General features: G+C 62.1%; 3 protein-coding genes across 3 annotated transcripts; 1 reads left to right on the top strand and 2 right to left on the bottom strand.

Annotated features, from left to right (window-relative positions):
• Nucleotides 1-1359: 1359 nt before the first annotated feature.
• On the top strand, nt 1360-7676 carry FNTB (farnesyltransferase, CAAX box, beta). Its single transcript, XM_054171935.1, has 12 exons — nt 1360-1583; nt 2805-2869; nt 3015-3087; nt 3328-3419; nt 4555-4701; nt 4791-4874; nt 4987-5073; nt 5150-5279; nt 5412-5544; nt 6388-6499; nt 6582-6696; nt 7488-7676. The coding sequence occupies exons 1-12, from the start codon at nt 1464-1466 to the stop codon at nt 7599-7601; spliced, it is 1272 nt and encodes a 423-aa protein (XP_054027910.1). The 5' UTR covers nt 1360-1463; the 3' UTR covers nt 7602-7676.
• Nucleotides 7677-8953: 1277 nt separating this feature from the next.
• On the bottom strand, nt 8954-12983 carry MAX (MYC associated factor X). The gene is made up of 5 exons (XM_054171951.1): nt 12869-12983; nt 12618-12644; nt 10848-10955; nt 10188-10311; nt 8954-9557 (listed from the first exon to the last, which is right to left on the bottom strand). The coding sequence occupies exons 1-5, from the start codon at nt 12902-12904 to the stop codon at nt 9367-9369; spliced, it is 486 nt and encodes a 161-aa protein (XP_054027926.1). The 5' UTR covers nt 12905-12983; the 3' UTR covers nt 8954-9366.
• A 1023-nt stretch (nt 12984-14006) lies between these two features.
• UNC93B1 (unc-93 homolog B1, TLR signaling regulator) lies at nt 14007-20484 on the bottom strand. Its single transcript, XM_054171698.1, has 11 exons — nt 20397-20484; nt 20165-20306; nt 19899-20052; nt 18884-19045; nt 17142-17271; nt 16945-17038; nt 16182-16306; nt 15872-16054; nt 14963-15236; nt 14370-14488; nt 14007-14273 (listed from the first exon to the last, which is right to left on the bottom strand). Exons 1-11 carry the CDS (start codon nt 20481-20483, stop codon nt 14007-14009), a joined length of 1737 nt encoding a protein of 578 aa, XP_054027673.1. The 5' UTR covers nt 20484.
• Between the last annotated feature and the right edge of the window lie 2335 nt (nt 20485-22819).

Below are 22819 nucleotides of genomic sequence, written 5' to 3'. Positions count from 1 at the left end.
CTTTGGGGTACTTTATTGGGGGAAACACAGGAGGGATGCACCAGCTGCTAGGGGACGCTGTGGGGCACTGGGGGACACACATGGAGGGAGAGGAGGGGGCACCCAAGGGTGTATCAGGGGACACAGGGAGGTCACCGGGGCTGAGGGACCCCCGGTAAGGTTGGAGGGGGCAGGAAGGTTCCCAGAGCAGGGCTGCGGTTGGTGCTGGGTGCTGTGTTGGGTGCAGAGTTGGTTGCTGGGGTACAGAATTGGGTGTTGGGGTGCAGAGTTGGTTGATGAAGAGGAGCAAAGATGGGTGCTGGGGTACAGAGGTGAGTGCTGCTGTGCAGTGATGCAGCACCATGATGTGACAGGGCCCAAATGGGGTCCCCAGGGCTTAGTGTTGGGGCCAGTTCTCTTTAATGTCTCCATCAGCGGTGTGGATGAGGGGATCAAGGCACCCTCTGTGTTTGCAGATGATTCTACAAAGGGATCTGTCCAGGCTGGATCCATGGTGAGGCCAATGGGAGGAGATTCAACAAGGCCAAGTGCTGGGACCTACACTTGGACCACAACAACCCCATGAAGGCTCCAGGCTGAGGGCAGAGTGGCAGGAAACTGCCTGGTGGAAAAGGACCTGAGGAGGTTGGTGACAGCAGCTGGAGATGAGCCAGGGGGTGCCCAGGTGGCCAAGGAGGCCACCAGCAGCCTGGCCTGGATCAGCAAGAGTGTGGCCAGCAAGAGCAGGGCAGGGATTGTCCTCCTGGAGTGGGCACTGCTGAGGCCACACCTGGAATCCTGGGGTCAGTTTTGAGCCCTTGACCACAAGAATGACACTGAGGAGCTGGAGCAGGGCCAGAGAAGGGCAACCAAGCTGGGGAAGGGTCTGGAGAAGAGGGCTGGGGAGGAGCAGCTGAGAGAGCTGGGAGTGTTGAGCCTGGAGCAAAGGAGGCTGAGGGGAGAGCTGCTGGCTCTCTGCAGCTCCCTGCAAGGAGGTTTAGGTTGGACATAAGGAGAAATGTCACCAAAAGGGTTGCCCAGGGCAGTGGTGGAGTCCCCATCACCCCTGGAGGGGTTTCCAAGCCCTGGAGCTGTGGTGCTCACAGCCATGGCTGGGTGCTGCCCTGGCAGCGCTGGGTTAAGGCTTGGCCTCCAGGATCTGAAAGCTGCTTGCCACAGACATCCATTCGCTCTCTCTATGACGTCACGCAGCACTGCGATGACGCAATCAGCCAGAGCACCCCCCCGCCCCCACCCCTCCCCCCGCCCCCTCGCAGGAGGGCAGGCGCCGCCATGACGTCAGAGCGCGGTGACGCCGGGACGCAGCTCTCCCCCTCCCGCTACGCCGGCACAGGGCGGAGCAGGGGCGGGGGGCGTGGCCCAGGCCGAAGCGGGGCGTGGTTTGGCGCAGCACGGGGCGTAGCCGCTTGTCCCCGCCCGGCCACCGTCGCCCCGCTGCCCCCCGGCGTGAGCCGCCCCGCAGCATGGCGGGAGCCGGTGTCCCCCCCGCCCCCGCGGCCACAGAGCCCCGGCAAGGCCCCGGAGGGCGGCGGCGGCTGCGGCTGCGGGATGATGGCGTGAGGAGCGCGACCTCCGTTGAGCAGGTGTGGGGCGGGGTGGGGCACGGGGTGCCAGGAGGCCCTGGGGCTGGCAGAGGGGGGTCCCGCGGGGCTGGCTCTGCGTGTGCTGTGGGACCCTGGAGTGGGGGTGTGGGGTCCCGTGGGGCTGGCGCTGAGGGTGCCGGGCTGCCGTGGGGCTGGGGTGTGGGATGGCACGGGGCTGGCTGTGAGGGTGCTGTGGCGCCACGGGGGTGTGGTATGGGGCACTGAGAGTGCCATGGGGTTGGGGTAGGGGGTCCCACGGGGCTGGCTGTGAGGCTGTTGGGCTGGGGTACAGGGTGCCAGGCTGCTGTGGGGCTGGCATATGGTGGGGGGCCGTGGGGCTGGCTCTGAGGTTGCTGTGGGGCTGGGGTATGGGGGTGCCGTGGCATTGGGTGACCCCTACCCTAGTTCCTCCCTCGCCAGGCAGCTGCTGGCCCCAGCCAGCCTGTGCCAGCAGCTTGGACACCGGGGTTTCAGTAGGGTGGGTGGCTGCCACCCACCAGTGCTGGCAGCTCCAGCACCAGCTTGGGGAGGGTGCCGGGGTCTTGGGGGGCACCCAGCCCCTCCCTGCCCTATTCCCTCCACCCCTCCCTGTTCCAGTCCCCAGTGGTGGTTCACTGGGTGCCGATGGGGTGAAAGGTGCCTCACGGGTTTCTCAATCTGGGGGTGTCCTGGGATGAGCCAAACCCTGGCATGAAAATGGCTGTGTTCAAACGGCCTCCTTGGGCAGTGCTGGAGGTCCCCCATGCTCCCCAAAACCCCCAGTGCCTGAGCTGCTACCACAGGCCAGTGTGGGGCCAGCAGCTGCCTGTGGGGAGGAACTGGGGTGGGGATCACCAAGCCCCATGGTAACTCTATCCCATCCCCACAGCAGCCTGGCACCCTCAGAGACTGCCCCGTGGCACTCCACGTCTATGCTAGCCCTATGGCATTCCATATCCCAGCCCTATGCCACAGACATGCTCAGACCCAGCCCCCTGGCAGCCTGGCACCCTCAGGGCCAGCCCCATGGCTCCTCAGCCTAATCCCAGCACAAAGCTCCTCGGCAGCTCAGGCTAAGCCTCTCCACAGGCAGGACCAAGCAGCTTTGGGTCACTTGGTCTGGCCAGAGATGATGCCACTGGGAGCTGGGGGGCTTGGTAAGGCCGAGATGGGGGACAGCAGAGGCACTTCCCCGAGCTCACTGTGGTTTTTGTCCCCTCATGGCACTGTGGCTGGTGGCAGACCAAGGTGGAGGACATTGTGCAGGAGGTGTTTGATGCCTTCAAGAACAACCACCACGACGTGCAGTAAGTCCCTGCGGCACAAACTCTCCATAACGGCAAACAACTCAACCCTGTCCCCAAACCACTGCCTCCAGCAGCTGCCCAGATACGACATGGTGACATCAGCCCTTGTGCCAGTTGCCCAGCCCAGCCCTGCCTTGTCTTCCAGATTAATCCTGCACCGGGAGAAGCACTTCCATTACCTGAAGAGAGGCCTCCGGCAGCTCACCGAAGCCTATGAGGTACTGGTGCTGGTGGCACTGCCGCCAGTTTGCTTGCCCGAGGCCAGCACTTAGCCCTGGGGCTATCACTGGGTGTTGGTTGTCCCCTGGGGGTGGAGGCAGCAGCTCCTTGTGTCCCCTTAGGTCATAGTCATGCTCAGCCCCACGGTGATGCTCTCTGGAGGCTCTCCCTCCCTTACCTGCTCCTCGTGGCACACCTGGACCTGCTCTCACTCCCTGCTGTCCCCTCTGTCCCCACAGTGTCTGGATGCCAGCCGCCCCTGGCTCTGCTACTGGATCCTGCACAGCTTGGAGCTGCTGGATGAGCCAATTCCCCAGTCAGTTGCCTCAGAGTAAGTGGTGAAACTGCTGGGGGCACTCTCAGCACCAGATCCCAGTGTGCTAGGGCTTGGAAGGGACTTCTGGAGATCATCCACTCCAAGCTCCCTCTAAAGCCAAGGGCACCCCCAGCAGCTTGCCCAGCAGCACAGTGCCCAGGGGGGGTTGCCAGCTCTCCACACAAGGACACTCCACAACCTCTCTGGGCAGCCTGCTCCAGGCCTCCAGCACCCTCACCCCAAACAACTTTCTCCTCAGCTTCAGAGGCAACCTCCTGCCTGCCACTTTGTGCCCTCTGTCCCTTGGCCTGGCCCTGGGCACCACTCAGCAGTCTGGCCCCAGCCTCTTGCCCCCCACAGCTCCTTTAGCTCTTGCTGAGCATTGCTCAGCTGCCCTCTGGGGCTGCTCTTCTGCAGGCTCCACAGCCCCAGGGCTCTCAGCCTTTGCTCCTCACAGAGCTGCTCCAGGTCCCTCAGCATCTTCAGAGCCTGCCCTGGACTCTCTCCAGCAGTTCCCAGTCTCTCTTGACCTGGACCCAGGACTCCAGATGTGGCCTCAGCAGGGCAGAGTATAGGAGCAGAGGAGCCTCCTTTGACCTGCTGGCCACACCTGCTGGCCCCCAGGACACCATTGGCCTTCTTGGCCACCAGGGCACATTGCTGGCCCATGGGCAACTTGTTATCCCCCACCACTGCCAGGTCCTTCTCCTTGGAGCTGCTTCCCAGCAGGCCACCCCTGCCCTGTACTGCTGCAGGAGGTTGTTCCTCCCCAGGTGCAGGACCCTGTGCTTGCCCTGGTTGAACTTCATGAGGTTCCTCTGCCCCAGCTCTCCAGCCTGGCCAGGGCTGCGGGGGCCACCCACGTGATGCCGGAGGTGCCACCTCCCGCTGTCCCCACACGCTGGTGGCACCAAAGGAGTGCTTTGTCTTGCCCCTGGCAATCAATGCCACCCATTCTTGTGGCTGGTGCCTCGTGACAGACAGAGATGGGGGACAAAAAAAGAGAGATAACCTCTGGCTTTGACCCTGGGGAGGGGGATGCCAAAGGGGTTTAACAGGGCCCCGTGTCCCCCCCGATTAGCCATGGTGATGCTGACTGAGGGGGTCTCCTGACCCCCTTCCTCACCCTCCTTGTGTGTTCCCCTACCAGTGTCTGTGAGTTCCTGAGACGCTGTCAGAGCCCCCAGGGTGGTTTTGGAGGGGGTCCTGGCCAGCACCCCCACCTCGCCCCCACCTATGCCGCAGTCAATGCGCTCTGCATCATCGGCACGGAGCAGGCCTTTGGGGTCATCGACAGGTATGGTGGCAGGCTGGTGGCACTGGGCTGGGGGGCCAGGGGAGGTGGCAGGATGCGTGTCCTTCCCCTGGCATCCTTGGCTCTTGCAGGAAGAAGCTCCTGGAGTACCTGCAGTCCCTGAAGCAGCCTGATGGCTCCTTCATCATGCACATCGGTGGTGAGGTGGACGTCAGGTTGGTGAACACCGTGGTTTGGGGTGGGGACGTGGCTGTGACACGCTTCCAGCCAGCTGGGTGACGTGGTTGGGAGGGGATGCCACGGTCCTGAGCACCCATGGGCCCCCAGGAGTGCCTACTGTGCTGCCTCGGTGGCCTCGCTGACCAACATCCTCACGCCCACGCTCTTTGCCGGGACGGCCGAGTGGATCATGAGGTGAGAGCCAGCACCTGGGGGGGGCCACCCAGGACCTCTCCTGTGGGTGCTGTCCTCACCCCTCCTGCCCACCTAGGTGCCAGAACTGGGAAGGTGGCATCGGTGGGGTGCCAGGCATGGAGGCCCATGGTGGTTACACCTTCTGTGGCATGGCAGCCTTGGTCATCCTCAAGAAGGAACATCTGCTGAACCTCCAGAGCTTGTTGGTGAGTGGCACCGCCTGTGGCGGCCCCGTGGCTCTCAGCTGGGGAGCTTGGCTGGTTGGTTGTGCTGGGAGAGGGTCCCTGTCCTCACACCCTGTCCTCACTCTGTCCCCTGTCCCTCTCTGTGCCATGCAGCGCTGGGTAACCGGCCGCCAAATGCGCTTCGAGGGTGGCTTCCAAGGTCGCTGCAACAAGCTGGTGGATGGTTGCTACTCCTTCTGGCAAGCTGGGCTCCTGCCCCTGATCCACCGTGCCCTCCATGCCCAGGGTGAGTCACTGCAGGGGGCTCCCCAGCTTCACTGTCCCCAAAACAGTGCCTTCAAGGAGGGGTGAAGGTTTTAGAGTCAGGGAATCACAGAGGCATGGAATCATTGAAGTTGGAAGAGAGCTTTGAGATTGTGGAGTCCAAGCTTTAACCCAGCACTGCCAGGGCACCACCAAACCATGCCCCCAGCACCACAGCTCCAGGGCTTTGAAAGCCCTCCAGGCATGGGGACTTCACCACTGCCCTGGGTAGCCTGGGCCAGGCCTTGACAGCCTCAAAGGGGAAGAAATTGTTCCTCATGTCCAACCTAAACCTCCCCTGGGGCAACTTGAGGCCATCTCCTCTTGTCCTGTCACTTGGTCCTTGGCAGAAGAGCCCAACCCTCACCTGGCTCCAGCCTCCTTGCAGGGAGCTGCAGAGAGCCAGAAGCTCTCCCCTCAGCCTCCTTTGCTCCAGGCTCAACACCCCCAGCTCCCTCAGCTGCTCTTCACCAGCCCCTTCCAGCTGAGGCTGGGGAGTTACTTAGGTGTGCCCACGTCCTGTGCTCAGGGAACCTCAGCAGGACTTTGTGCTACCCCACTTGCAACAAGGTTTGCTCATCTGCTGGCCCAATACCTTGTGGGTGTACAAGGATAGAATAGAGTAGAACAGAATAGAATAGAATAGACCAGACCAGACCAGGCTGGAAAAGACCTTTGAGATCATGGAGTCCAACCTATCACCCAACAGCATCTAATCAACTAAACCATGGCACCAAGCACCCCATCCAGCACCTCCAGTGATGGTGGTGATTGTTTTCCCCCTCTCTGGGGACCCCTCAAGCATTGCTCTGCCTCCTCTGCCCAGGTGACAGAGCACTGAGCATGTCCAGCTGGATGTTTGACCGCTCCGCGCTGCAGGAATACATCCTCCTGTGCTGCCAGTGCCCGGCCGGGGGGCTGCTGGACAAACCGGGCAAGTGAGTGCCAGCTTGGGCCCGGGGGGAGGTGGCTTCTTGGTGGCCATAGACCCCTTGCTTAGCACTTAAATGTCACCCTCAGGTCCCGGGATTTCTACCACACCTGCTACTGCCTGAGCGGATTGTCCCTCGCCCAGCACTTCGGCAGCGGAGACCTGCACCACGAGCTGGTCCTGGGCGGCCCCGAGAACCGCCTGGTACGTGCTGGCAAAGGGAGGGAAAAGGGCAGGGAAAGGGCCAAAACCAGGGCCAAAGCCAGCCAGGGAGAAGCCCAAAAGATAAGGGCCAAAGAAAGCCACAAACAGGCCGGGAAAAAAGGGCTAAAGTAAACCAGAAGGCCCCCAAAGAAGGGCCAGAGGAGGCCAGGAACAGGCTCCCAAAGAAGGGCCAGAGGAGGGCAGGAACAGGTGGCCAGAGGAGGCCCCTAAAGAAGGGCCCGAGGAGGCCAGGAACAGATGGCCAGAGGTGGCCAGGAACAGGCCCCCAAAGAAGGGCCAGAGGAGGCCAGGAACAGGCTCCCAAAGAAGGGCCAGAGGAGGGCAGGAACAGGTGGCCAGAGGAGGCCAGGAACAGGCTCCCAAAGAAGGACCAGAGGAGGGCAGGAACAGGTGGCCCAGAGGAGGCCCCTAAAGAAGGGCCTGAGGAGGCCAGGAACAGATGGCCAGAGGTGGCCAGGAACAGGCCCCTAAAGAAGGGCCAGAGGAGGCCAGGAACAGGCCCCCAAAGAAGGGCCAGAGGAGGCCAGGAACAGGCCCCCAAAGAAGGGCCAGAGGAGGCCAGGAGCAGGCCAGAAGAAGGCCAAAACCTAAAAAACCAAAAAGAGCTTAGAAGAAGGCAGAAGGCAGCCAAAAAAAGAAAGGGCTAGAAAAGGCCAAAAACCGAAAGGAGAGGTTGGATTCAGGCAGAAAAAGGCCAAAGACCAACCTGAGAGCTTAGGAAGCAGCAGCAGAAGGCCAGGCCCAGGCACTGACTGCCTTTCCCCCCGCAGCAGCCCACGCACCCCGTGTACAACATCTGCCCGGAGAAGGTGGTTCGAGCTGTGCTGCACTTCCTGCAGCAGCCCCTGCCCGCCCCGGAGCCCTCGGACGCTGCTGCAGAATAAGGGGAAGGGTCCTGCTGCTGCCCACCCCCCCCCCAGGACCCCAGACTGTGCCAAGCAGGGCGGGGGGGGGGGGTGTGGGGGGGTGTGTTGGTGAGAAGCTGCCACTGTGGCCACGTTTGGGTGCGGCGAGGTCCTCAGGGTGCTAGCAATACCAAAAACCGGCCGGTCCTCCGCGGCCGCCGGCTCCTGGTGACACCACCACGGCTGTCCCCACCCTCCTGGGTGTCCCTGTTGTGCCCAGGGTGTCCCCCCCAGCTCGTCCCTGGTGCTCTCCCGACAAGGAGCCAAGTGGGACGTGGGCTGTGGCATCAATAAAACCAACCCAAGAGCTGCCCATCTGCTGTCAGCTGGGAGGGCAGGTGGCCAACCAACACCTTGGTGGCCCTGGGGATGGGGTACCTGACACCAAGCTTGGGCTGCTTCCAGGCTCTTTCTTTCCAGGCTCTTTCTGGACCCTTTCCAGGCTCTTTCTAAACCCTTTCCAGACCTATACCCTTTCCAGGCTCCTTCAAACTCTTTCTAGACCCTTCCCAGTTTCACCTGAGGCTCTTTCTAAACCCTTTCTGGGCTCCTTCAAACTCTTCTTAGACCCTTTCCAATTTCTTTCCACACCCTTTCCAGACTCTTTCTGGACCCTTTCCAGGCTCCTTCCAAGATCTTTCTGGACCCTTTCCTATTTCATTCTCAAGTTGTCCTAGACCCTTTCCAGGCTCCTTCCAAACTCTTCCTGCACCTTTTCCCAGGCTCCTTCTAAACCCTTTCCAGACTCCATCTAGACCCTTTCTATGTTCTTTCCAAACTCTTCCTGCACCTTCTCCCAGGCTCCTTCTAGACCCTTTCCAGGCTCCTTCCAGCCCCACCTGGTGTCACCCCCTGCCTCTCCCCAGCCCAAAAACATGCAGCCACCACGGGGGAAAAGGATAAAATAAGTTGGTTTTTGTCTTTATTCTTTATAGTCTTATAGTAAAGGGAAGCCTTAACTTGCAAGACAACTCTGGGCAGTATGTACAACATACCTTAGATCCATGGAATGAATCTGAATTGGGGAGGGGGAGGAGGGGGGCGTAAGAGTGTGTGTGGGGGGTCACCTATGGGACAAAGGAAGGGACACTAGAGGTCAGAGAATGCCAAGGGAGGTTGGGGAGAAAGAAGGTGGTGGGGGGGGACAAACCAGCCTGACCCCCACTCTTTGAAGAGAGAGGCGGGGGGGGGGGGGGGGGGGGGGGGGGGGGGTGTGCAGGTGCTGCCTCCCCCCTCCCAGTTTTGGGGGGACAGGTGGAGTTGCAGATGCAGAAAATAAATAGCCAGACACCCCCCCCTCCACCCCTTCCCCTTCCCCCCCCCCTCCCAGAAAAAAAAGGTTCCCCACCCTGGGTTTGGGGAGGGGGCTGCCGGGCTCCTGCGCAGCCCTTGTCCTTCAGCTCCAGTCTGCTGTGGTCCTCAGGTATAAATAGAAACGCTCATAGAAAATCAGAAGGGGGAAGGAGGAGTGGGGGGCTCACTAATTTTAGGGGGGGCAGGGGGGGCCGATGATGTTTCCTCGTGGCCCCCACCCCCCTCTTCCCCTCCTCCCAAGTCGCTGGGGTGGGTGCTGCGAGCCCCCTGGCTGGCTTAGAGCAGGGGCTGGGGGGAGAGGGGGAGCAAAAGGGGCCGGGGAAGGGTCGGGAAGCTGCAGTCCAAGAGCTTCTAGGAGAGGAGGGAGAGAAAAGTCTTTAGGCAGCCAGGTTGTGGTGGGGGGGTTCTGTGGAGTGAGGAGGGGGGGGCCCTAACTGGCCTCCATGCGCAGCTTCTTCCTGCTCTGCGGCTCGTCGGGCTCCGAGTCGGAGCTGGAGTCGGAGCCGCCGTCGAAGGCGGAGATGGTGCTGCCCTTGGCGTTGGTGTAGAGGCTGCCGCCGTCCGTCGAGGGGTAGTTGGCCTGCAGCTGGGCGCTCGACCTGGCCTTCTCCAGGGCCCGCACTGCGGGGGCACGGCGGGGTCAGCCCCGGGGCCCTCGGGCACGGCCCTGCGCGCCCAGCTCCTCCCCTCGGCCCCTGGGGCCCTGCTGCCTGCCTGGCTCTCGGGATCTCCCCCCGGGGGACCTCTTCTGATACCTGGGGGACTCCTCCCCACCGGCTCCCCTATCACTTCATCCCCTGCTGCCTGTGGGATCTCCCCCTGGCTCCTGTGGAACCCCTTCTGAATCTTGTAGGGCCTCCCCCAGCTCCTCTGTCACCTTCTTCCCTGGCTCCTGTGGCACACACTCAGCTCCTTTGCTTTCTGTGGGATCTCCCTGGCTCCCGTGGGACCCCATCAACTCCTCTGGCACCATTCCTGGCTCTTGTGAGATCCACTCAGCTCCTGTGGGACTGTTCCCAGCTCCCGTGGGACCCTCTCAGCTTCCCTGGGACCATTCCTGGCTCTCACTGGACCCTTCCCAGCTCCTGTGGGATCCCTTCTTGGGTTCCTGGCTCCTGTGGGACCTTCCCAGCCTCTCGAGAATCCCACCGGCTGCCCTGGGACCGCTTCTAACTCTGATGGGACCCCTCCCAGCTCCTGCAGGACCCCTCAGGACCCCCCAGGTCCTCTGGGACCCCTGCAGGTGCTGACCTTGCTGCTCCAGGAGCGCGTTCTGCCTCTTGAGGTCGTCGATGTCCTGCTGGTGCGTGTGGTTTTTCCGGCGCATGTACTGGATGTACTCTGTGGCTTTGTCCAGGATTTGGGCCCGGGATGCCTGTTGCAATAGTGGGAAAAGACACGAGGCAAGATAAAGACCTTGCCCAAAGAGGTGCTGGGGGTGGGGTGGGTGGTCAGCAGGGGGTTGTTTTGGTGTTGGTTTTTTTTCCCTGCCCCATCCCCCTGTGCCAGTGTTGCCAGGGGAAGCCAAACCCAGTTCTCGTCCCCAGCTGGGGGGCAGAGCGTTGGGGAGAGGCCATTTTTGGACCCTGAGAAACAAAATATCCCCCCTCCAGGAGAAGCCACCAACTCAAGCACCACTATTCCCCCCTGGGTGGGTAGAAGGAGCCTGGAAGGATCCAAGTGGCTGAGGTGGAATCCCCTTTCTCCACCTTGCCAAAGACAAAACCAGGGCCGGCAGCGAGCGGGAAGGGCCGGAGAGCACATCCTGCTCCCAGGAATGCTGCTCAGCAGGCCCTGTGGGCACAGAACCACAGCTGAGCCCCAGGGCTGGTGGGTTCCCACCCCCAAGCCTTGAAGCAGGGTGGGTGGGTGGGCTCCTCAGCAGGCTGCCACCACGCTCCACAAACTCACCTTCTCCCCCTGGAGGGACGGGACGGAGTCCCGCAGGCTGTGGAAGCTGTCCTTGATGTGGTCCCTGCGCTTGCGCTCCAGAGCGTTGTGGTGAGCACGTTTATCTGCCTGCCATGCAGAAGGGACAGGGTGAGGGGGCAGGTGGAACCACAGAGGGGGAGCCCCACGACCCACCAGGGACCCGTGACCCGCTCCCCTCTCGACCCCGCAGCGCCCAGGAGCCAACTTGACAGCTCCTCGGTGGTGTTTCAAGCAGCTGCCTCATGGAGAAAGCCAGGGCAGGAAGAACTGAAGTGTTGGGTTTCTTTTTCCCCTCCAACCCCCAGGTTGGTAGCTTTGGAGCTAGTGGACCTCAAGCCCTCCTCCACCCAGGTGCCAGCTGGGGGCAGGCTGCCTCCCTGACGGCAGCAGTGGGGCGAGGCCGTGGGCAGCAGGCTGCTCCTGGCGCTTTCGGTTTCCCTCTAGCCCAGCCCCGGGGGTGGTTTCCTGCTGCTGGGGCTCTCCCACTCTAGGGGTAAAAATGGGGAGCAGGGGGGGTCCCAGCACAGGCCCAAGGGTGTCCTGCACACCCTCCCCTCCCCCCATTCCTAGGGCATGGCCCCCTCCCCCTCCCAACCCCTCTGCCCACCCTCTGCCAAAATACATGGCCCCATGTGTGTGTTTGTCCCTGTCCCCCCATGCACCCCCTTCCCAAAAATACCCCCCCACCTCTTCCCTCAAAAGAAACACAGCCCCACACATAACCCACCCCAAAGCTCCCCCCATTTTCCTCCCCAAAACTCCCCAGCCCCACATTTCCCCTCCCCTAAAGAGCCCCAGACCCACCTCTTCCACCCCCGAAACACACACCCCTCCAATGACCCAAATCCCCCTCCCTCCCCAAGCCCCACAGCCCCCCCCACAAAACAGATCTCCCGAGTCACAAACCCCACAGGTGTCCCCAAGACCCCCAACCCCACAGGACCACACCCCCCAAGCAAACATCTCCCCCCTCCAAGAGATGCAAGCCCCACAAGTATGCCCCCCCCCGAAATAGCCCCAGTCCCACTCGCATCCCCCCTAGTCCCACATCCCCCTCCAAAAGCCCCAGCCCCCCAGGACACCCCCTCTAAAGCACACAAGCCTTAGAGGTGTATCATGTGTGGCCCCCAGCAACCCCCCAGCCCTACATGTCTGCCCTCTCCCAAGAGTCCCAACCCCACGGGTCCCCCTCCCCGCCCCAAAAAAATCCCAGCCCCCCCGGACAACCCCCCCCCCCCCCAACCAGACATCCCCCTCTCCAAGAGACACAAACCCCACAGGTGTCCCCACCCCGAAAAGCCCCAGCCCCATGGGTGTCCCCCCTCCCGCAGCAAGTGACAAAACCTTCCCCCTCAGTGTCCGCCAGCAAAGATCCCAGCCACAAGGGACACCCCAACACCCTCTCCCTCCAGGAAAGTCCCAGCCCCACAGCCGTCCGCCCCCAGCTAGAGGACACAAACCCCACAGCACAGCCCCGGCCCGAACCCCACACCCACAAGTTTGCCCTCCCCAACCCCCCCCCAAACAACAGCCCCCCACGCAAGAACCCCAACCCCACAGCACACCCCGAACCACCCTTTCCCCCTCCAAACACCCAGCCCGCAGGTCCCCTCTCCCTATGTCACGACCCTCCCCGTGTCACGACAGTAACACCCCCCCCTTTCCCCCCCACGTGCTCCCGGTACCGGCAAGGGGAGGGGGGGTGTGTGAGTCTGTAAGGGGGGCCGGGGGCGGGCGGCAGCAACGTACCGCGGACTGAAACCTCGGCTGCTCCTCCTAAAAGGGGGGACCGGGGCCGTCGGGGAGGAGGAAGAAGAGGAAGAGGAAGGTTTGTTTGTTTTTTTTCGGGGGGGGGGGAGGGGGGGCACCGGGAAACAGGCCCACGATGAAGGAAGGGAAGGAAAGAAAGAAACCAAACGTTACCCCCCCGCTGCCCCAACACCGTGGGGAAGCCGCGGGGGGGGGAAAGGATTCCCCCGGGGATCCGATCCCTGACTCACGTCGCTCTCCACCTCGATGTCATCGTTATCGCTCATCGCTACCGGGGGCTGCCGGGGGTGAACCGCGGGCCGCGCCGCCACAACAACAGGCCGCAGCGCGCCTCCGCGGCGCGCCCCCGTGACGCCCCGCGGCGCGGGGCATGCTGGGGAATGTGGTCCGCGGGCGGAGGCGCCGCGGGGAGGGCCCTGGCGGCCGGGAACTGCAATTCCCGGCGTGCAACGCGCGCCGGCGCCGCTCGCCCCGGGAGCTGTAGTTCCCCTCCGTGCGCTGCGCGGGCCCGCGCCTGCGGCCGTGGCCCTTCGTGGAGGGAGGTGAGGCGGAGGATGGCGGAGGGAGGTGAGGCGGAGGATGGCGGAGGGAGGTGAGGCGGAGGATGGCGGAGGGAGAGGATTTATTCGTTTGTGGGGGGAGTAAAAGGAGGGAGGGAGGGAGGCTGGTCGGTCCGGAGGTGGTGTGGGCCTGGTTTGGGGGTGCCGAGTGTCAGTCACGGAGGGCTGGGGGTCTGTAGATACGGCCTGGGGTGGGTTGTGGACCTACCTGAGGAGGCGGTGGGCCTGGTTGAGGGTCTGTGTACCTGCCGGAGGGGGCTATGGGTCTCTCTGCGGGGTTGTGAGCACTGTTTGGGGGTGCTTCGTATCAGTGTTGGCGGGCTGGGGGTCTGTCTAGGTTCTGAAGATGTGGTCTGAGGAGCCGTGGGCCTTCCTGAGGGGACTGTGGGTCACTCTGGGAGGCTGTGGGTCTGGCTGAAGGTCTGTGGACCTGCCTGGAGAGCTTCCTGAGAGGCTGTGGGCCTGGTCTGAGGAAGTTATGGGTCTACCTGGCAGGCTTCCTGAGAACTTGTGGGCCTGGTTTAGAGTCTGTGGGCCTGATCCAAGGGCTGCAAGCCTGGGCTGGGGGCTGAGAGTCTGGCCTGAGGATGAGAGGGGGGCTGTCGGCCTGGTCTGGGGGGGTCTACTGCTCTGGCCTATCTGGGAGGAGTCTGTGGTCCTGGTTTGAGGTCTGTGGACCTGCCTGAGGAAGCTTGTGCCCACTTGGTAGACTCCAGTGAGAAACCAGGGACCACCACCCCCCCACACCCCCTCAGGTTCAGAGAGCGAGCAGAGCCCCCCACAGCGGTGGGGCCGGACAGAAAGGTCTCTAATCCAGATGTTCCTCATCATTTGGCAGCTTGTCCCTGCTGGTGGCTTCTGCTGGGTGTTCATCATCATCGTTGGCACCTTCCTCAGGCTCGGAGCCGGGCTCGTCGGAGTTGTCCTCCTCCAGGTAGCGGTAGCCGCGCACGGTGTGGTGCGGGCGAGGGATGCGGGGCAGGCGGTAGGCCACGTGCCGCCCCAGCTTGTGCTCCATCCCCAGGTAGGACCCCAGCGCCGCCCACAGCGTCAGCAGCATGATGGAGAGCTTGGCCTGGGTGAAGGGAATGGCAGCAGGGGGGTTGTGACGCCGCAGCTTGGCGGTGGAACCACCTGGAGGAGCTGGAGGGGAGGGGACGGCCGCGCTCACCTTCATGGGCAGCCCCGACCACAGGTAGACGGTGAAGATGGCCACAGCTTGCCACCAGTGGTAGATGGTGAAGATGAAGTCTTGGCGCTCCTTGTCCTCGTACAGCATGCCCAGGAGGACTGTGGGGGGAAGAGAGAGGCTGGCAGTGTGCCCTTTGTGTGCCCACATCCCCTCTTGGGGCACTGTCAGCAGGATGTGGCTGCTGTGGGTCTGTCCCCCTCATTAGTGGGTCCAAGGAGCTGGGGACCACCACCCTCTCCATGAGGAGAGGGAGCTGGGAACAACCTGGCTATGCTAAGGGACTTGAGGAAGAGAGATGGGGACAACCTGGCTGTGCCAGGGGATGCAAGGGGACAATGTGGCTATGCCAGCAGCTGTGAGGAGAGGAGCTGGGGACAACCTGGCTGTGCTAGGGGGCGTGAGGAGAGGTGTTGGGAACAATCTGGCCATGCCAGGGTACGTGAGACAAGCAGCAGAGGAAAACCTGGCTGCTCCAAGGGAGACGAGGGGACAACCTGGTGATGCCAGGGGACACGAGGAGAGGAGCTGGCAGCAGCGAGGCCATGCCCCAGAGCCAAGTTTTGAGCACTCACTGCTGATGCCTGTCTTGTTGAGGGCGCTGCCCATGCCCCAGAGCATGGCGATGGCGTAGAGCAGAGGCGCCTGGCCGAGGTTGCGGGGTTCAGGTGCCCAGCAGAAGAGGGCCACCAGGAGGGCAGTGTGGACGAGGCCACCGGCCAGCAGCGGCACCTGCCGGCGCAGGCGCAGGGTGCAGAGCGCCAGGCCGGAGCACGCCGAAGCCGCGAAGCCGTAGGCCATGAGGAGATCTGCCAGCTTCTCCAGCCCCAGGGCACACACCCCGTAGTTCTGTGGGGAGGACAAGCTTGGGGTCACCCAACCGGCATCACAGGGTGGTAAGGGTTGGAAGGGACCTCCGAAGCTCATCGAGTCCAAGCCCCGCTGCCAGAGCAGGAGCAGAGAAGCCAGCACAGGGCACACAGGAACACATCCAGAGGGGGCTGGGAAGGCTCCAGAGCAGGAGACTCCACAACCTCTCTGGGCAGCCTGCTCCAGTGCTCTGGGACCCTCACAGTAAAGAAGTCCCTCCTCACGTTGAGGTGGAACCTCCTGTGCTGGAGTTTCCATCCATTGCCCCTTGTCCCATCACAGGGTGCAGCTGAGCAGAGCCTGTCCCCTCCCTCCTGACCCCCAGCCCTCAGATATTGATAAGCATTTATTAAATCCCCTCTCATTCTTCTCCAGACTAAAAAGCCCCAAGGCTCTCAGCCTCTTCTCACAGGGCAGTGCTCCAGTCCCTTCATCAGCCTGGTAGCTCCTTGCTGGACTCTCTCCAGCAGATCCCTGTTCCTCTTGAACTGGGGAGCCCAAAACTGGAGGCAGTATTCCAGGTGAGGCCTCACCAGGGCAGAGTAGAGAGGGGAGAGGAGAGGAGAGTAGAGTTGTCCCACCTCTGTCCCCCCCACTAGCAGCATCCCCCTTACCAAGGTGAAGCCAGTGCAGACGAAGAGCACCTCGAAGCCGCTGTAGATGAAGAAGGGGAGGAGGTGGCGCAGGCGATAGTCTCTCATGTGCTTGAAGGGCAGCTGGAAGATGTTCCCCCAGCCGATGCTGCGCAGGTCGATCTCCTCCGTGGGTCGATAGGCCGAGCCGCACAGCGCCAGCACCTGCCCGTGCCAGCGCGACCAGCGGTGAGGGAGGCACCACTGGCCCTCCCTGGCCCGCCCCGGTCCCGCCCCGGCCCGCCCCGCTCCCTCCCCGGCTCCTCCCCGGCCCAGCCTCCAGAGCCCTCACCAGCAGCATGGCGAGGAAGGCAGCTGCCATCAAGGCGCTCTCCACGATGATGAGGTTGACGCTGCGAGGAAGGCTCTGAAGAACTGTCTTGTTGAAGCCAGCCAAGGTGCCATGGCTCAGAGTACCTGCCCAGGGCACAGGCCACACCTCAGTGCCAAGCTAAGGCAGCATGGTCTGGGTCACTGCTCCCACAGCTTCCTGCATCCCCCACCTAAACACAGGCTTTGACCTGCTGCCACCTGTGCCCATCCTCAATACCCTGACCCCAGCCTAAGCACCTCTCCTGTGAGGACAGACTGAGGGAGTTGGGGCTGTTCAGTCTGGAGAAGAGAAGGCTCCAAGGAGACCTAATTGTGGCCTTCCAGGATCTGAAGGGGGCTACAGGAAAGCTGGGGAGGGACTTTTGAGGGTGTCAGGGAGGGATAGGACTGGAGGGGGGATGGAGCAAAACTAGAAATGGGGAGATTGAGATTGGATGTGAGGAAGAAGTTGTTCCCCATGAGGGTGGTGAGAGCCTGGCACAGGCTGCCCAGGGAGGTGGTGGAAGCCTCCTGCCTGGAGGTGTTTGCAGCCTGGCTGGAGGTGGCTGTGAGCAAGCTGCTGCAGTGTGAGGTGTCCCTGCCCATGGCAGGGGGGTTTGAGCTGGCTGAGCCTTGAGGTCCCTTCCAACCCTGACAATTCTGTGATTCTATCATTCTAACCAGCACCCTGCCTCCCTCCCAGCACTCCTGATGCCAGGCTGTGCCCGTGTCCCCCTGCTCACCGCAGTGCTTGACCCCAGCAAGCGTGTGGTTGTGCTGGTAGAGGTAGTTGTTGAGGAAGAAGACCATGGGCATCTGCGCGCAGACGAAGCTCAGCTGCAAGATGCACAACCGAGGCTTGGAGGGGAGCTTTAGGACACCAGTTGTGCCCTCCCCATCCCTCTCCACCCCCATCCCGTGCCCCACCACCAGCACTCACGTGGAAGCAGGCATAGAAGACAGTCTGGAAGATGATGATGTAGGTGTTGGAGGCGCCTCGGGGCGCTCGCCCCTGCTCCTGGCCCTGCTCCTCTTTGTAGCTGATGTACTCGTAGTACTTCTGTGCCATCCTAAGGGGGTGTGCTGGGGTGAAATTAACACCCCCCCAACCTCCTCCCTCCCAACATTAGCCTTGCCAGCCCAGCCCAGTTGGAAGCAAATGAGAGCTGTGTTGACAAGCAGAACTACAGTCTCCAAGGGGATGCAATGAATCTGTACAAAACAGAGAGGAGTTGCAGTATCCACAGGGAAGAGTCTGGAGCATAAGTGTGATGAGCAGCAGCTGAGGGAGCTGGGGTGGTGTAGCCTGGAGAGGAGGAGGAGGCTGAGGGGAGACCTCATTGCTCTCAACACCCTGAAAGGAAGTTGTAGTGGGATAGGATGGGATGGAATGGAATCAGCCAGGTTGGAAAAGACCTTTGGGATCATCAAGTCCAACCTATCACCCAGCACCACCTGATCAACTAAACCATGGCACCAAGTGCCTCATCCAGGCTCTTCCTGAATGCTTCCAGTGATGGTGACTCCACCACCTCCCTGGGCAGCACATTCCCATGGCCAATCTCTTGCTGGGAAGAACTTCTTCCTAATATCCAGCCTGAACCTCCCCTGGCACAGCTTAAGGCTGTGTCCTCTTGTTCTGGTGCTGGGTGCCTGGGAGAAGAGACCAACCCCCACCTGGCTCCAACCTCCCTTCAGGGAGTTGCAGAGAGCAAGAAGGTCTCCCCTGAGCCTCCTCTTCTGCAGGCTAAGCAACCCCAGCTCCCTCATCCTCTCCTCCCAGGGCTGTGCTCCAGACCCCTCCCCAGCTTGGTTGCCCCTCTCTGGACACCTTCCAGCATCTCAACATCTTTCCTCAACTGAGGAGCCCAGAACTGGACACAAGGAGGTGGGGCTTGGTCTCTTCTCCCTAGGATCAAGTGATAGAACAAGAGGAAAAATGGCCTCACTGTGCCTGGGGAAGATTTGGTTGGGCATTAGCCAAAACAATCTCTTTGTGGCAAGGTTTGACCAACCCCAGGAAGAGGCTGCCCAGCGGAGTGGTGGAGTCACAATCCTTGGAGGAGTTTAAAAGACTCCTGTGGTGCTGAGGGATGGGGTTTAGTGGTGGGGTTTGCTGAGTTGACAGCTGGACTTGATGCCCTTAAAGGTCTTTTCCAAACCAAGCAATTCTGTGATTCTGATTTACAGTAAACAAACAGCACAGGAACCCCACCCTGGCCAAAGAGCAGGGGAAGCTACTAGCTTCTCCTTGCCTGCCTCCCCCTGACCCCCACCCTGTTCAAAAGAAGGGATGAGAGGAAGGAGCAGGGAAGTTAATGCTGAGTCAATACAGCCAAGGTCAAGCAGAAGCAAGTTGGCTTCTCCCCCCAGAGCGAAGCAGCAAGAAGAGAAACTGCTTTGGGAACTGGATGATCCTTGAGGTCCCTTCCAAGCCTAACCATTCTAGGATTCCATCTGTGGCTACCTCTCCAGTGGCAGTGCTTAGAGTGAGCTTTCTCTCCCTTTTCACACCCAGCAGTGATTTGTTTCCACTGTACTACTTCTTCTGCTGGAGGTCTGTGGGGAAGTTTTAAAGGCAGAGCCTCCAACTGCCACAAGTGGCAGGGTGGCTCAGTTGGCCACTGACCTCCCACACCACCTCTTTCTCTTGCCCCCCACCCCCAGCCCAAAGCTGCTTACCTGGTGATGTAGTTGCCTGTGGAAGCCCAGAGGGGCACGATGGCCACCCCGATGGCCACGGCAGAGGGCACCAGGGTGTAGTAGCGCTCCCAGTAGTTGCTGGAGACGAAGAGGGCATAGATGCCAACTGCCAGGAACATGGCCCACTTGGTGCCAAAGAACCTGCCATGGGGAGGTGGAGAATTACAGGGTTAACCATGTTGGAAAAGACCTCAGAGGTCATCAAGTCCAACCTATCACCCAGCACCATCTGATAACTAAACCATGGCTCCAAGGGCCACAGGCAAGCCTTTCCTGAACACCTCCAGGGATGGGGACTCCACCACCTCCCTGGGCAGCACATCCCAATGGGCAGTTACTCTTCCTGTGAAGAACTTTCTCCTCACCTCCAGCCTAAACCTCCCCTGGCACAGCTTGAGACTGTGGCCTCTTGTTCTGGTGCTGCTTGCCTGGGAGAAGAGACCAACCCCCACCTGGCTGCAACCTCCCTTCAGGTAGTTGGAGAGGGCAAGAAGGTCTCCCCTGAGCCTCCTCTTCTGCAGGCTAAGCAACCCCAGCTCCCTCAGCCTCTCCTCACAGGGCTGTGCTGCAGACCCCTCCCCAGCTTAGTTGCCCTTCTCTGGACACCTTCAAGTCTCTCAATGTCCTTCTTAAACTGAGGAGCCCAGAACTGGACACAGTTCTCCAGGTGTGGCCTAAGCAGTGCTAAGCACAGGGCACAATGCCCTCCCTGCTCCTGCTGCCCACACTGTTCCTGCTGCAGGCCAGGATGCCCTTGGCCTTCTTGGCCCCCTGGGCACACTGCTGGCTCCTGTTCAACCAGGTGCCTGGCTGCTCTCCATCCACTCTGTCCCACGTAGGGCTGCCTGGGGTTGCTGTGGGCAGTGTGCAGAAGCCAGCCCTTAGAGGTGTCAAAGCTGATGGCCTTGCCCTCTGCCCATCTCTGGCCAGGTGCCCGTGCCAGCGCCCAGCGGGCGGTCCCAGCGTGCCCCCAGGGCTGAGGGCGAGGTGCTACCGGATGAGGACGGGTGTGTAGAGCAGTGCCACCACCGGGGTGACATTGATGCCCATCAGGACCTTGTGGTCGATGTCCTCCAGCTGGATGTTGCTGTACTTCACCTCCCGGTAAGTTTCGTCGTAGTGCAGGACCAGCTGCATCTGCAGGAGGCCTTGGGGGCGGGGGGGAGGGGAGGTCCAGCTTGTCACTCCCTTCACCCTTTGAGTTCCCCACCCCCAGAGCCAGCGGGAGGTGGTGTCCAAGGAGCAGGAGCAGGGCCATACCCAGGTAGACAGCGTAGGTGAGGGTGAGGGCCAGGCTGGCGGCCACCACGTTCTTCACCACCCCCAGGCGCTTGCGGCGGAAGTACTTCTGCTCCTCCTCCTCCTCGTTGTAGTCGGGGGGAGCACCCACAAAGTCGTCCAGCTGTGGGGGGAGCCCCCACACCCCTGCTGTTAGCCCTGGGGATAGGGCACCCACCCAGCACCCACGGGAGAGCAGCACCCCAGGCCTCACCTGTGCCTCTGTCCCCTCAGCGCCCAGCCTGTCGCCGGCCGCCGGCTTGGCCGCGTCCTGGTGGCAGTTGAGCTCCTTCTCCATCATGGCCCCTAAAGAGGGGGGCTGGATGGTGTCAGGGGTGGGGAGATCGTGGTGGTGCCCCCAAGTCCTGCACCCATGGGCCCAGCAGCCCCAGACCTTCCTCCCAGGGGCTTGTACCCCCCCAACCCTGCACCCTTGTGTCCTGTACCCCCAGATCCTGCATCCATGGGCCCAGCACCCCCAGACCTTCCACCCAGGGGCTTGTACCCCCAAACCCTGCACCCTTGTGTCCTGTACCCCCAGATCCTGCATCCATGGGCCCAGCACCCCCAGACCTTCCACCCAGGGGCTTGTACCCCCAAACCCTGCACCCTTGTGTCCTGTACCCCCAGATCCTGCATCCATGGGCCCAGCACCCCCAGACCTTCCTCCCAGAGGTCTTGTACCCCCAAACTCTGCACCCTGGAGCCCAGCACCCCCAAAACTTGTACCCATGTCCTGCACCCCCAGCATCTTTATGCCCCGCACCCAGCACCCCCAGACCCTGCATCCATGTGCCCTGCACCCTCAAACCTTGCACCCTTGTGCCCTGCACCCAGCACCCCCAGACCCTGCATCCATGTGCCCTGCACCCTCAAACCTTGCACCCTTGTGCCCTGCACCCAGCACCCCCAGACCCTGCATCCATGTGCCCTGCACCCTCAAACCTTGCACCCTTGTGCCCTGCACCCAGCACCCCCAGACCCTGCATCCATGTGCCCTGCACCCTCAAACCTTGCACCCTTGTGCCCTGCATCCAGCACCCCCAGACCCCGCACCCATATCCTGCCCCCTCAGCACCTTGCATCCTTGTTCTGTGCACTTTGCCCCCCTGGTGCTCAGCACCCCCGGTCCTTACTCAGCGCCCCCCCACGCCCTGCTCCCGGTACCGGAGCCGCTGGGGGCGGGGCGGTGCCGCTTCCTCTTTCGAACGGGGCGGGACGGGGAGGGGGGCGGTTAAAGGAACCGCTTAAAGGGACCGCGGCTGCCCGCCCCCCGGTCCCAGCAGCCCCCCGGTCCCAGCAGCCCCCCGGTCCCAGCAGCCCCCCGGTCCCAGCACCCTGACCCCGCTGCAACGCACCCTCAACCCCCCCTCAACAGCACCCAAACAGCACCCTGACCCCCCCACTCCCCCCCAGCACCTCTGTCACCCCAAACTGCACAGCACCCTGACCCCAAACTGCACAGCACCCAACCCTGCACAGCACCCATGTCTGCCCCGCCCCCCCCCGAGCACCCATTTTGCACATCATCCTGAACCCCCTGCACAGCACCTCTGCCACCCCAAGCTGCACAGCACCCAGACACCCCTGCTTCCACAGCACTCATCCTGAACAGCACCCTGACTCCCCCTCTCCCACAGCACCCACCCCCAACTCCCCCCCAACTCACCTCACTCCCCAGCACCCCAGTCCCTCCCAGGCCCCCCCAGTGCTCCCACCAGGCCCTGCAGTGGCTGCCCCGTGGTGCTGGCTGCCTGCTGCTCTCGCTTCCCCTTCCTGCCCTGGGGGATGGGGGGTGAGAGGGAGGTGTGGGACTGCTCTGGGGAGGGGGGGTGGCAGGAGCCCACAACCCTGGTGGAGAGGTCAGGAAGGTGCTAGGGTCACATGGTGGTGATACTGGGGTGCTGGTGCCCCAGGGCAGGGTGGGGAGGGTGAAACCTAAGGTCACAAGGAGCTGAGGCAGGATCTGGCCCAGCAGGATTCTTGAGCTGCAGCCAGCACCATGTCCGGGGGGTGCTGAGCCCTTGCCCCTGGGGTTGCAGGGGGACATGGTAGGGGACAGCCAAGGCACATGGCAGTGGCACACAGAGTGTGGCCCCAGGGTCCCACCTCAGCCTGGGGAAGGTGAAGAGGAGTCAGCCTGGGGGGGCAAAGGGCCCTTCTTGGGGGTGCTGATTTGTGCTCCAAACCTCAGCCATGGGGGGCAGTGAGGGCAGGCTGGGGGTGTAACCACCCCCAGGGCAGATTTGGGTGTCCCCCCCCCAGGTCTGCAGGCACCTCCAGCCCCATGACAGCAGTGGGGAGCTGGGCTCCCAGTTTTCCCCATCCCCAGGGGCTGTGGGTGGGAGTTTCTCTCCAGTTGTGTCCTCAAAATGGGGTGGGGGACACCAGTACCCCCCCAGCAAGCCCACTCTGGGTCCTGCTCCATGGCAGTGAGGGGACATGTGGCATCTGCCATGGCAACAGGGGCTGTTTGGGGACAGCTGTGCCCCCCTTAAAGCCAGGGCTGACTCTTGGGGGTGCCTTGGGCATCATGGGTGCCAATTTGGGGTGGTGCCAGGCAGGGCAAAACTGTTCCCCCTTCCCTAGGGGGGCTGCTGTGGGTGCCCAGGGTGGGGTGTGGGGCAGGGCTGTGGC

This window comes from Dryobates pubescens, chromosome 22 (genome assembly GCF_014839835.1).
Source record: "Dryobates pubescens isolate bDryPub1 chromosome 22, bDryPub1.pri, whole genome shotgun sequence".
NCBI lineage: Eukaryota > Metazoa > Chordata > Aves > Piciformes > Picidae > Dryobates > Dryobates pubescens.
This window is presented reverse-complemented; position numbering and strand designations above follow the sequence as displayed.

Bases quoted from the DNA above. Each gene is read 5' to 3' on its own strand.
- FNTB (XM_054171935.1), top strand. From the start codon at position 1,464: ATGGCGGGAGCCGGTGTCCCCCCCGCCCCCGCGGCCACAGAGCCCCGG. The intron at 3,420-4,554 runs GTAAGTGGTGAA...TTCCCCTACCAG, and splicing joins CCCCAGTCAGTTGCCTCAGA to TGTCTGTGAGTTCCTGAGAC. The intron at 6,500-6,581 runs GTGAGTGCCAGC...TGTCACCCTCAG, and splicing joins CTGCTGGACAAACCGGGCAA to GTCCCGGGATTTCTACCACA.
- MAX (XM_054171951.1), bottom strand. From the start codon at position 12,904: ATGAGCGATAACGATGACATCGAGGTGGAGAGCGAC. The intron at 10,312-10,847 runs GTGAGTTTGTGG...CTATTGCAACAG, and splicing joins CGTCCCTCCAGGGGGAGAAG to GCATCCCGGGCCCAAATCCT. The intron at 9,558-10,187 runs GTCAGCACCTGC...GTGCCCCCGCAG, and splicing joins CGCGCTCCTGGAGCAGCAAG to TGCGGGCCCTGGAGAAGGCC.
- UNC93B1 (XM_054171698.1), bottom strand. From the start codon at position 20,483: ATGATGGAGAAGGAGCTCAACTGCCACCAGGACGCGGCCAAGCCGGCG. The intron at 20,053-20,164 runs GTATGGCCCTGC...CCCGCCCCCAAG, and splicing joins CACCTACGCTGTCTACCTGG to GCCTCCTGCAGATGCAGCTG. The intron at 17,272-18,883 runs GTAAGCAGCTTT...ACACCCCCTTAG, and splicing joins ACAGGCAACTACATCACCAG to GATGGCACAGAAGTACTACG.